Here is a 13,179-nt window from a genome sequence, read left to right as displayed (position 1 = left end):
CTTTAGGGGCTCATTTACAAGTCTTGACTTGAGGCTTGTCTGAAACCTGGGCCGAACTTAACTCTGCCTTTAACCTACCATTTACCCTCGTAAAACATAGTGGGGTCTGCTTTATTGCTACCTCAGGTCAGCTGCACAACACAGGCGCTGTTCGTGGTGCTGAAAGGGAAATCCCGCAGGTTACCGCACTACCAGAGGGCCAAACCAACGTTTAACACCTTAAAACTTAGTTTGAGACTAACTTGAGTTAACTCATCAATAACCCGTTAATGACTAATTCCAAACCTTATAATTGAAAGACTGAGACAAATCCGTATTTTATTGTCTTTATCAGATAATTGCGTTATCATGATTGATGAGCACCGCTCGGAATGACGTGCAGACGTGCAGGCGCGGGCTGCCGTCACGAAATAAACTTTATCATTAAACCATCAGCTTCAGACAAAGTCAAACATTTAAGGCAATATAACGGCGCTCAGGCCTGAATCGTCAGTATCTGTGGCCACCAGCTGGAGCAGAGATAAGTGACCCTTTACTGAGAGTTGTTGGAGGAGAAAGCGAGGGGTGTGGTTAGCTGTTACAGTGCGCATCAGGTATCCATCCCACACTATATAACCCTGTGCAACGAGAGGAGAAGAGCAACACAGGGACTACCGAGGTGAATACTTCAGGAGCCAACAACAAAAAAGTAAGTTATCCTACTTTTTGTTGGTATTTTGTTGCATCTTGCATGTTTAAACGCATCTTAGATTTTTGCATGGAATTCATGAATGTCTTTTTTTTTTCTCATACAGCAGGATTTTGAACAGCACATTTTACTCTAAGACAGTCCTATGAAATAAGACTGAATCTGCTCATCAAAACAGAACAACAAACAAAAGAAAAAACATCTTTACATTTTGACACCATAGAAGTGAATGCAACAGTTTTCTTAGGTTGCTAAACTTTTTTTTTTTTTAGGTTCAGAAGAACAAGAACATCATAGAGTAGCATTTCTTCTTCTTCTTCTCCTCCTCCTCCCCAGATGGCCGTCACGCTGAGACCGTGGATGATGCTTGCAGCGCTCGCCGTTTGCCTGCTGGTGTGTTTGAACAGCTTTGCGGACGCCTACCCTCCCAAACCGGAGAGCCCGGGGAACAACGCGCCACCGGAGGAATGGGCCAAATACCACACAGCTCTCAGGCATTATGTCAACCTCATCACTAGACAGAGGTGAGTCAATTCAGTTTAAAATGAGCTGTTATAAGGTGATAAGGTTTACCATAATAAAGCCAAATTCAACAGGATTTCAGCTCATTTTCCAGACTTGGACGGTTTAAAAAAATAAAATAAAACAAACCACCCTATAAATCTTCAGTGTTAGAAATCAACATTATGCCAGAGTTCAAATAAGTCTACAATATGCAAATAAGTCTACAGTTAATTTAACACTTTTGGATAGTTTTGAACAGCTGCTCCAGAGCCATATCAGCTCTATGAGTGGACAAACAACTCTCCAATCAACTCCAAATAATTGTCACTGAAAAATCAACACTTACAATCACTGGGAAATGTGCTGTGTATGTGAATTTTACGCTGATTACAGCCACAATTCGGCATCATGACGGACATTTTCAAGCTCGGACCGAATCCAGGTCTTCTAAAGTTTTATTTTATTTTGATATTCTTTATTGAAATCATCTTGCCACCCTCTAGTTGGGGTGCAGGGTCTGCCAGCTGTAGTGCTGCACCCTGGATCAGGTAGGGATTAAATGCCTGGCTCAAGGGCACTCGGGCAGCTCTGGCCTCATGGTGTATGGAGCCTCACTGACCAGGAGGCCAGCTGCCACCTTGCAAAGAAGTCCAACTTTTCAGATGCTGGTCAAGAGTTCACTTGTTGTTTGGCAAGCCAGGAAGCGCGCTTAGGTCATTATTCTTACGTTACCATGCATTGTTGAGCTTATTATGAGAAATAATGAGGCTGAGGAGAGGAGCCTGGTTTTCCTCAAGCTGAAGGATAAAGTTCAGACCAGAGAGAAGCCTGTAATGGTTCCCTTGTGACCCCAGACTGTGTTGCCCTGATAGAGGCAAGCTGGAACACCAGACAAACATGGCTCTCTGTTTTTCTGACTAGTTGTAGGCAATAATCCTAATAATTTCCCTTTGTTTCCAACCAAAAAATCGAACTGTATTCCATTACGTTAACTAAAAACATAATGTATTCTTATTACAGAGACTTGTGAAAAAATTGAGGATTACTTCTAGGAATACTTGAAGTTAAAGTGAGAAAATAAATAGCAGTTGTTCTATGTCTATGTCTTTATAAAACTAGTTTGTATGCAAACCTGAAATAAATCTACTGAATATTATAATTTTTCACTTTTTCTTAACTGTACTGGTACCGTTGTACCTCTAATCAGGATACATGACTGAGTTTGGGCAATCCCTTGGATTATGTTACTGATTACCGTTTTGATGAAGTAACTAGTAACTGTAATGGAATATATTTGTGAAGAAATCTACCCAACCCTGCAGAACATACTCTTGATAGCAAGGTAGGCTACTGTATAATGAAGTGTAGTGCAGAACCAGAGATCTATGTACTGTATATACTGCACATATTAACAGCAGTAACTCTGGATCAGATGAAAACACTATTATCCCATGATATTGTAAGGTTTCTTTATTTAATTAATACGTGGCACATTTGCCTACGTACATGCATGTAAGAACACAATAAATGCATTCTGTTGTTCCAGTGGAGAAACAAGTAGGTGTGCAGTTTGGTGGTGGCAGCTGAATTTAGTCTCACATTAACCCTCCTGGACTATCATTAAAGGGGCTGGATCTGTCGCTGCACTACATGGGCTCAGTGCCACAGAGTTCAGCCCCTTCACGCCTCACACAAAGCCAGGCTCACTCTTCAATGGCCAGGCATCGATTTCAGTAAAGAGAGTTTAAAAGAGAAACTTGGAGGAGCCGATTATACTTGCCTTGCTGGGCACTGGACTGAAAATCCCTCTTTTCTGTGAGATAATTGCTCAGTTGATATGTGATTGGACTCTACAGAGATTGAACAGAGAAACATTATTGATAAAGACTCAATAGGGTGTACACAGCTCAGTTGCCTTGTTCACAGCTTGATGACTCTTGAAAAAGATGCTTGAACCAGGGGTAAGGGTTGGAAATTAGCTTAGAAACCCTGTATGCCATGTAACATAACAATGTAAATTTGTATAATCCCTGACAAATAAATGACAAAATAAAATAAAATAAATGTCCTATAGTTGAAATTCATAGCGAGCTGGTGGTGCCGCCTCAGAGCAACAGAGGGTGACATGACATGATTGTAGAAGTGCTGACTAAGAAAAGACTGGGAGGGGTCTCATACATGAAATGCCATCTACAGATAATGTTTGGTTTTCTGCCATTACATACTGGTGTTCTGATGTTGTGCAGGTATGGGAAGAGGTCGACCCCGGAGCAGGCGGTGGCCTGGCTGCTGTTTGGGGCCGATTCAGACCAGGACACTGAACCACGGTGAGAGGAGCTGGAGATGACATTGATATGTCTGGGGGTCGATCCATATGGGTTTTTGAAGGACCAATACTGATGTTTTCAGGCTGAAGTTGCTGATATTTTGTGCCGATATCCAATATCTTTAAAGTCAACTATTTTCATGCCAAAAACTGTTCAGCATTACACACAGAATTCTATTCTTTTGAGGGTGGAAAAGCCTCTGAAACAGCATTTAGACCATCGTGGGACACTAAAACTCTCCAGTGAAAAACCAGACTAGTTAAATATTTTTATGTGCGTTCGCAGCTCCTTAAGGCAAAGAGACGCACTGCATCTATTCAATGGCAGGGGGAACTCTGGGATACATTTGGCCTTTAAATGAAATTAATTTACAAAGAATATAATTTAAATTAAATGAATAAATAAACTGAGCAAAGAAAATAAAATGCCATTGCAGGTCTTACTGTTTTTCTGTAGCTGTGACAGCAGTGACTGGCGAATATCTCATATTAATAAAAGGACAATATCATATAAAGGTCTAATCATCAATGTGTCTATTGCCTGACTAACATTGTTGTTGCTGTTGCTCATCCTCACCCTATTAGTCTCTATTGATTAACATTTTATCTGAGTGTGGGCTTACACAGTTTATTTGTCATCTCACCACAGCATTCTCTGACATTTGAGCTGGTAATCTGTCAGAGTCAGAGCCTGCACAGCATTGACTGCACATTAAGATGTCACAAATATGACAGTCTATTAATCAAGCTTTTTGTTTTCTTTGCAGCTCGGAGTATAGTGACCAGTGGTAACTGACTCCAGTGTGGACCCCCCCCCCCCCATCCTCTGATCGACCAACCATCAATAAAACACTGAGATGCTCAAGAGACAACCTGCACTGGACTGTGTAGCTCTCCATATTTGATTATTTAATGTGCATGCAAATCAATCTCTCTCTCTCTCTCTCTCCCTCCCTCCCTCCCTCTCTCTCTCTCTCTCTCCCTCCCTCTCTCTCTCTCTCTCTCCCTCCCTCCCTCTCTCTCTCTCTCTCTTTCCTGCTTACTATCAATATTTCTGTTTGTTCTTTTGCCAAAAATGTAAATAATTTGTATCAAAACCAATCACTTTAGAATAAAGAATTGAACAGACATATATGCTTTGGTAGGTCTTATTCTTTCCTCCCTCGTGCTGCCCCCCCATGAAGCCAAATGCACGTGCTCTTGCCGCCACTAGATGACGCTCTATCATTAGGAAACGGACATTTTCAAGTTTCTCTACCTTATTGCTTCTCTTGTGCGGGTTTATATCGACGGCTGTAGATACAACTTCACACAGATCTGCCAAACCACGACGTGTCTGTCATCACAAACCCTGCCTTGACATCCTGTAGGAGGGAGATTAGTGTGTATACAGCAGCCCTAATTGGCTTTTAATCAATGGCGCCGTTTGTAAGTGCACATGAATCATTGAGGTAAGGTCTAGTTTAAGATAGCAGTTTGTGTGGGTTGCTCTAGGCTTTAGTGTTGTGAAAGTGCCTGCATAGATTAAACAAGACCTGCTTCTTGGCTCTACAAACTGCGAGTCGACCGACCGGTGGAGACAAAAAAAAAAACAACCTCCGGCTGCGTCTCGGATCGAAGAAACGGCCGAGGAAAGGTGACCAGGCAGGTGAGCTCTTCAACCTTTTCGCAGATTTTCAAGGAGGAAACGTATTTTACTGGGCAGCATCACCGCCGTTTTCATGTAGGAGCCTTTTCCCAAAGCTCGTGTACGACGTCGCCAGGTGGCTTCTGTTATACGCAGCCTCTTTGTATTTCATATGAATGTCTCCTGTTAAACTCCTGAAGAAATTAAGCCCCATCACTCCTGTAAATGACATTAAAACCTACTTATTGTCCGACCTCGTGCGTCTTATCCTTTCCCTTTTTCCAATTTTAACGCACGTTCAGGCTTAACGCCGGAGAGCCACAAATGACCTCAACCGTGCGCTCGTGCACCTTATTGCTGCCTTAATGAAATCCAGGTAGATAGGCATCATGTCATTATATGTTATTACTTTGTTCAGTATTGTCTTTAGGCTGCTTTGCTCTTACATAGCGGCTGTTTGTAAAGCACGACTGATGAAACGTGAATCAGTCATTTGTAACTCTGGGTTTCTGAATACTTCATCTGGGTGCTGGAAATGAATTTTAAATGGTGATGTTGATAACAAGGACTGTATGGACGTCATGCACCTGTTCATTGCCATTGCGCATGCGCACACATTCTTGGGACGTGCACAGATGTTTCAGTGGTGTGGACCAATTGAAGGGCAGGTACGCTGCTGAGCTGTTGACATGCAGGTTAGACTAACGTTTATTACACAGAGGACGTACCCTTTACCTAATGTTGAGTAGCATTTCTGACAAATGAAATGTGTAAGATATTAAAGTTTTTTTAACCACTATATTCCATCAATAAATGTGCCAAATTTTGTACAGAGTGAAGGATTAAAGTTGAAAATTGATTTATGCAATTACTTAGGGACGAAAATGATCCAAAATGGTCTTAAGTAGTGTAGCCAATGCCTTTTTAGGATATACATTTAAAGAGTTGTAGCCCATTCTGTTTCCTACAATCTTATCTATACAAGACACACAGTTGTTGCCATACTTAATGGCTGTTATCAGTATGTTTTGTAAGGTTTTCCTATATTGTCGCCTGAAAATTGTACCAAGGCTGGATAAAGAGAAATACGATTACGACCCCTGGACTTGTAATGATGTTGATATCCTTGAATATCCATCATTTGAACCTTTATTTTTGCTCTTTTTTGTAAAAAAGTGGTTTAAACGATTGTCTCAGTTAAAGAAAACAAGCTTTTAATTTGATTAATACTCTCAATACTGACTATATTCTGGTCAGTTTTGTTGAATCATCCATGATATTGTCTGTTCTGACTGTCACACCTTATGGATATTGTATCGCACTAGAGGGAATATTGAAAGAGCCCCACCATCAAGAAGAACATATTGTATTTCCAATAGTAATAGAGATGGTTTTTGTGACTGGATAGGCAGTCTATAGCTGCAGAGCGATGTTTACAGATGAAGTATGCATACGGTGCTCTTGGTGCTCCTGAGGTTTCTTGGAAAAGGGATGGAAGGGCCTTGAGCAGTTTTCAAAATGCCAGGTTCCCTTTAATAAGGCATTAGGTTTCCATGTCATATATTACAATATCATGACTTCAGTTTAAATGCAAATTTGTGTAATAACGCACAGCCTTAGACCTCATAAAGAAGTGATTTCCAAGTAGACATTTGAGGCCAACTGTGTCCGTATAATTTGAATGAAATATGTTGTTGGTTCAGAAAAAATTAGGATTCTTTCCGAGATCATGTCCTAGACAACACCGCATCCATGAATAATAATGGAGCTGTAAATGAAAATGTTATTCAGAGGGTAATTCTGGGGGATTTTCAACAGTTGTCAAAGACTGCATTCTCTAGATAGAGTTTTATCTAGTTCATTCTGATCATTTCTCTCAGGCAAAAGAGGTGATTACTCTGCTACACAAAGGTTATGATATAGCCCAGGGAGTGATATTATGTTGTTTTGAGGCAGTCTTTTGAAATTAAAGTTCTTATCACGATAAGCATTTACTTCCAAAAAAACCCCCCCGTACTTTATAGTCACTTATAGATAAGAGCTTGGAAAATCCCACCGGTGGATTCCACATCAAACCGCAGTCAGCTAGGTCTCATTTCAGAGAGCTTTTTACCGGGATTAAAGGAACTTCAGCCTTCTTATTGGTCTCTGTTTTGGAAGTGGGAGCTTTAACATAAATTTTCCCGCTTTTGACAGCTTTGGGAATTGGCTAAACGATCAGCAGGCCTGGTTCTACCTTGACAGAAACCCTGCCTAAGCCGCCCCCTTTAACGGTTTAAGGACTGCGCTTGAAGTAAGGAGTCTTTAGACTTTGAAATGTGCCCTTCACTCCACATTCTTGGAGGCAGATGAATAGATTTTGTAGTATATGAGACATTAAATTGGATGAAAGTACCGCAAATTGGGCAGCATCGATCTGTAGACAACGTGACCAAGTGCATGTGTGAGACTTGACACATTATTACATACATTACATTAATACTAATCCTCTGACGTCTGGCCCAAATTCAAGATCCAGATCTTATTTACAGAAAAGGACATTTGAGATCACAGTATTTTGATGTCAGATATACATTTAATAAGATCTAAGACTGTGACACTGTTCAGTTTTACAGCTTTACTCCACAGCTTTCTGTTGTGAGGCTTGAGAGAAAGGCAGGCTGTGTGTAGCACTCTGCTAAGGACTCAGAGCTTCTTTTTGCTCTGATTTCTCCGCGGACTGAGTTAATTACTGTGTGAAACAGGAATTGTAATGGGCTGTCGTTGGCAGAGAGAGAGAGCGGCTCTAGAGGTATCGGGCCCGTCCACTGTTGTTTCCACGGCGAGTCAACATGGAGATTAATCGGCAGTGGCGCACATAGCCTCAGCATCTTTCCCCCCTCAGCCCCTGTGGTCTCATTCATAAACATGACTTGCCCACTTACTCACACACCTGCCACCTCATCCCCTTTCGACACGGAATCTGCATATATACACAGGCCGTTACCGTAGTGACTGCTCCAGCCCCTCTCCTCTATCTCTGTGTAGGTTTGGAACGATGTGAGTTTTTGAAAGGCGATGACGGTACCGATACTTTGCATTGAAAGTGCTGATAGCTGCTGTTTTTGACGATATTTATCTATCTATTATATCTTTAAACTTGACAATTTTCATGCCAAAAAAATGACAAGTTTTCAGTGTTTTCCCTCAGAATTTGATCCTCGTCAGGCTGGAAAAGCCTCTGAAACAGCATTTAGACCTTCATGGGACGCTAAAGCTCCCCACTGAAACCCACACTAATGAAATTCTTTTAGAGTAAGCAGCTCCCTAAGGCAGCGTGACCCACCGCACCTAATCAATGGCAGGGGAAATGAAAGAATTAATTTACCAAAAACATTATTGAGCAATTAAATGAATAAAAAAATGGGCAAAGAAAATTTGACTGCCGGTTTTACAGGCTGTTTTTTTATTAATTTAGCTGTGGTGGGAAGGAGGGAGGAACCTCGTATCCGCCAGTGGACGACAATGACTTGCTGATATTTAATAAAAGCACAATATTAGCCAGAAACATTGGCAAAGCCATATATCAGTCTGGCCCTAATGGTGGGGATTGGCTGGGTAATATTCTGGCCTTGGCCCCCGGAGTTTCTCTCAAGAGAGATTTGGGTGACATTGAAGCAGCGGCTACATTTATCCCGCTTATTCCGTCATGCCGACTCCCTCTGAAAATATGACAAAGGGAGCGGGGAGCTTGAATGAATTACAGGCGGGGTGGTGATGGTGAACGCTCCCCTGGGTGGCTCACAGCTCTCTGCCGGAGTCCTTTAGCCTCTTGGTGGTATGTACACTGCATTCAATTTTAATTACACTGATTATAATTCACATCAGCTGAGGGAGGCAGAGGACTAGCATCCCTAACTTGATCAGGATTTATTAATATATGTCTAGCTTTCAAGGGAAATCTAGTGATGATGGTAAATCTTATACCATATAAAATCATTTTTTTTAACAAAGTTGGCTCTTTAGTAATAGTATAGAATACAGAAAAAGGTATGCATTGAAAAAAGTAAAAACAGAAGTAAACACAGTAATAAAGATGATTGTTGTTGAACTTAGAAAAATCTTGATTTCCTGCAGTTGGAGGCTCTCTGTGTAGCTCAGGTGGCTGAGGTGGCTGATGTCCCCAGGTTGTTGGTTGACAGTTAATCATTGACAATCCGTTTTTCAAGGCGAGTTCAGATAAAGTCTCACTGTAACCTTTAGGTCTGAACCAGGGAAAGAGACCTTAAATGTTCTTTTGCAGGCTGTCTCATCTGGCTGCCAGGTAGTAGCACCTTGTGTGTATCAATATGCATGAGGGGAGTATGACACAGCTTTATTTTTTATATTCATTCTGCCGTGCTGCACAGATCGGGTTCAAACTGCTCTTGAATTCGTCCCCTCCTTCAGAAGACCTCCACACTCTGTTTTGGTGTGGGCCTTGATGTGGCCCAGAAGGCTGCGTTCAAATGAATTGCTTTAATTTTGTTTTGGAGGGAATTTAGTTTGGAGGTTAGTTCGACAACAGTGAGGCAGAAACATATCAGTGCCTTCGTTTCAAGGCACCTGGGGCCAGATTCACAAAGTGCTCTTAAGACAGATCGCAAGAAGTTCCCTAAGAAGACATTTTAGGAAGTTGTTAAGAAGGCTCTTCAGTGCATTTCCCCAATATTTTATTAAAGGATAATTCACATCAATAATTAGTTTCAACCTGGGGTTTATTTTCCTAGTTTTTGCCATCATTATGATTGATTGTGATCAGACTTTCCTCACTTCACTGTAGAGCTTTATGTACCTCCAGTTCACCAGTAGAGCTGCTCTCCAATACACACACAGGGCCAACTTAATACAGTGGAACCCATAAAGTGATTTAAACATGTTCTGTCAACACAATAACACCCACACTGCAGTTACACGCCTTTAAATAGCTGTGATTTAACAGTTATCACAACATTTCAGTTATAATAATACTTTTGATAATTTGTTAGTGAGGCTCACACACTTCCTTGTTTAGCAGAACAGGCTTTTGTTGCTTCAGCTTGAGAGCTTTCTTTATATGTTTGACTCGTTGGTTCAAGTCATTTATATTTATGAATTCAAAATCAACCATAAATGAGCTACAGCTGATATCGTCACTTTTCGTAGTTGATTGTATTAGTGTGAATATAACTGATAATGGATTGCCGACATCGGTCACTTCCACAATTCCTGACTCCTGACTGATATGACATGAACGCAGCATCAAACACTTCAATGGTCCACTTGCCAACAGGATCAACTGATGCAAGCTAACAACTAGTTAGCTAAGCTTAACAATAAAATAGGGCTGGACGATAATTCAATATTATCGTTTATCGTCTTTCAGTGGAGTTATATTGTGATGATATGGTGATTTTGGGATATCGAGACGCACAATTCTGCTGTCTGAACTGATGAGAACAAGCTAATTTTATTTAGAAACTCAGACAAAATGAAGTATGGTAGGAATATTATCTGAAAATTTCAGTTTAGTTTGACATCACACCATTATCATTCGGTTCAATATGATGAACATTAATTTGATTATTTAACGTGATTTTGCTTATGTAAGCCATATCGTCATATATATCGATATCGAAAAAAATCCTTATGATTATCGTGATATTGATTTCAACCATATCGTCCAGCCCTACAATAAAATGTTAAGCTTAAAATGTGAGATACAGTAAGTAAAACTAGTATGTAAAACTCTCATATACCTACCGTAAAAATTCAATTAAACGGCGAGTCCCTTTTACTCGCCGCCCTTTTACTGGTTGCCATGGCGGCTTTCATCCTTTCTAAGGTAGGCTACTGGTATTTTGATACGGGGCTCTCTCTCTCTCTCTCTCTCTCTCTCTATGCTTTAGAACATAACCGCTGTGAAACAATCAGAAAATAACGTTTTATTTCTCTGATTCACCTGTACCGGTACGGTTCATTCTACCACCACTCCCTCTCTTCATTCACTTTCTAGCTCGCTCGACCACCGCTTCTCTCTCTCTCTCTCTCTCTCTCTCTCTCTCTCTCTCTCTCGGAGCGAGATCAAATGAATGATTCGTAATTGATATGTTATTCGATAGCCTAATTTTTATACAAGTAATATTCATACTGGTTTAAATAAACAATTTGATAGTATTTCCCATCTTTGCTGAGCAAGAGTTTTGTGCGAAAGGAATTAAAGGCCTGTCCCATATAGATGCCTGTCCCAAATATAGGCCGGTTGAGTTCAGTGTTTGAAGCAAATAAAAGCCCGGGCTATTAATTGAAGGTTTATGGTACTTAATTGTCTAAAGTGTGTGTTTAAATGAATGAATTTAGAAGTGGAAGGTTTCCTTAAAATTAGGAAATAATTTAAGAAAAAATTTGAGAACTTTACTTTCAAGAATCCCATCATTCATAAGTTCTTTTTTAGCAAGCAATATCAACGTCTTCACTTATTTTCTGAAGACTGAAGTTACATAAAAGATAGCACTTAAGACGTTTTTTTCTTCCTAAGTAGGTTTTGTAAATCTGGTCCTTGGTTTTGTTCTTCAATCCATTTAATTGAAGTACTCCCTGGCAAAACTCTTCTGCAGGATTTGTGAAGCTGATCCGGCACAGCTGTGAAGTTGATTCGAGTGCTGCGCTCGGGCCACTTGAGCGAAACACGACCCGCCTGAAATGAGGTTCATCAAGCAGCAGGACAGGAGACGTTGCTGCAGTGATTTCTCAGCCATTAATTAAAGGCTTTCATTGTACACCTCAGATCAGGCTCTAAAATCGCTGTCAAGGCCAACGTTTTCAGCTGGTGAGTTTGGCTGCCTGTTGTTGTAATGCAATACTCTGCTTTTTCAATTAATTCACAACTATAGTATATCATACTGAGCAAATCTGTTGCTTGGAAACAGAGCTACTGTGTATTTAAGTGTACTACAAACCTTTTAATATAGCCAAATTTAGCTCAATTCCCCTCCAACTTATTATTATTTTACGCATTTTTCCTTGTTGCCATGGCAAAGCGCTGGGGAAAAAAAGGAAAGGGCTGCACATGGTTGTCTTGGATACGACCGTTTTCCCTGGTAAAGTAATGAGAGGAGCTGAACCTGTGGGAGCACAGGGTTATTTTTAGGCCTGACGCCAGCCTGCATGTGTGGATTAAGACTTGTTTGGTTGTTGGTGTGTGCGTGTGCGTGTGTGTGCGCGTGTGTGTGTGTGTGTGTGTGTGTGTGTGTGAGAGCATGTTTACAGGTTTTGGTGCAGCTTCACTGTGGGAACAGCTCAAGGCGCTTTATACTTGGCATACAAACACCTGGGTCACCACACACAAGTCACTGCTGCAGGCCAAGATGTGCTGAAAGATGGCTAAAAAAAAAAAAACAGGATGCAGGCCACTCAGCTTTATTTGCAGTTTTTCACAATATGCTCTTAATGTATGTCAGCTCTACATAAAAGGAAACAAACACTTCCCACTACTTCTACTACAGGGGTTTCCTGGCTTTTAGAGAGGTTTGGGTGATGAAGTGGTTTACTGTATGGGTTCCATGTGTGGGTGGGGGGGTGGAGACTCTCTAAGCACAACAAGCAACAAGAGCAGAGATAAAGCAATTTGAACCAAAAAAAAAAATCCCTTCCATCTCTCGCCTTTGTCTTCTTTTTCCATTTCATTTCCTTGCACTTCTTTCTTCCATGATTGCATGTTCTATAGTCACAGAAATGTTGTACTATTGACCTTTGCGCTCGTTAATATCAGTTGCATGACATTTTGCTGAGCTAGAAATTTAAGCTTATCATGCTGTTGCACTCACTTAAACTGTAGTACACTGAAATATGTACGTAAACACACACACACACACACACACACACACACACACACACACACACACACACACACGTACAGCAGCCCTGTGTTGCCGGAGCCTCCGTCTCCCATCTTTCTCTCTGTGTTGAAGGGTGAAGGCAGCTCTACAGCACAGCTGCCATTACATCACATTCACAGACCTGCTATCATCTCCACAC

At 41.0% G+C, this 13,179-nt stretch overlaps 1 protein-coding gene across 1 annotated transcript; it reads left to right on the top strand.

Moving 5' to 3' along the window:
- The first annotated feature begins 1,024 nt into the window (after window positions 1-1,024).
- pyyb (peptide YYb) lies at window positions 1,025-3,523 on the top strand. The gene is made up of 2 exons (XM_071537796.1): window positions 1,025-1,212; window positions 3,439-3,523. Exons 1-2 carry the CDS (start codon window positions 1,025-1,027, stop codon window positions 3,521-3,523), a joined length of 273 nt encoding a protein of 90 aa, XP_071393897.1.
- Window positions 3,524-13,179: the final 9,656 nt, after the last annotated feature.

This window comes from Centroberyx affinis, unplaced genomic scaffold (assembly GCF_046629955.1).
Source record: "Centroberyx affinis isolate AG114_WGS23_722 - 3 ecotype Tasmania unplaced genomic scaffold, CSIRO-AGI_Caff_v1 ptg003127l_1, whole genome shotgun sequence".
Taxonomy (NCBI): domain Eukaryota; kingdom Metazoa; phylum Chordata; class Actinopteri; order Beryciformes; family Berycidae; genus Centroberyx; species Centroberyx affinis.
The sequence above is the reverse complement of the archived record's forward strand: the minus strand, read 5'-3'. Positions and strand labels throughout refer to the sequence as shown.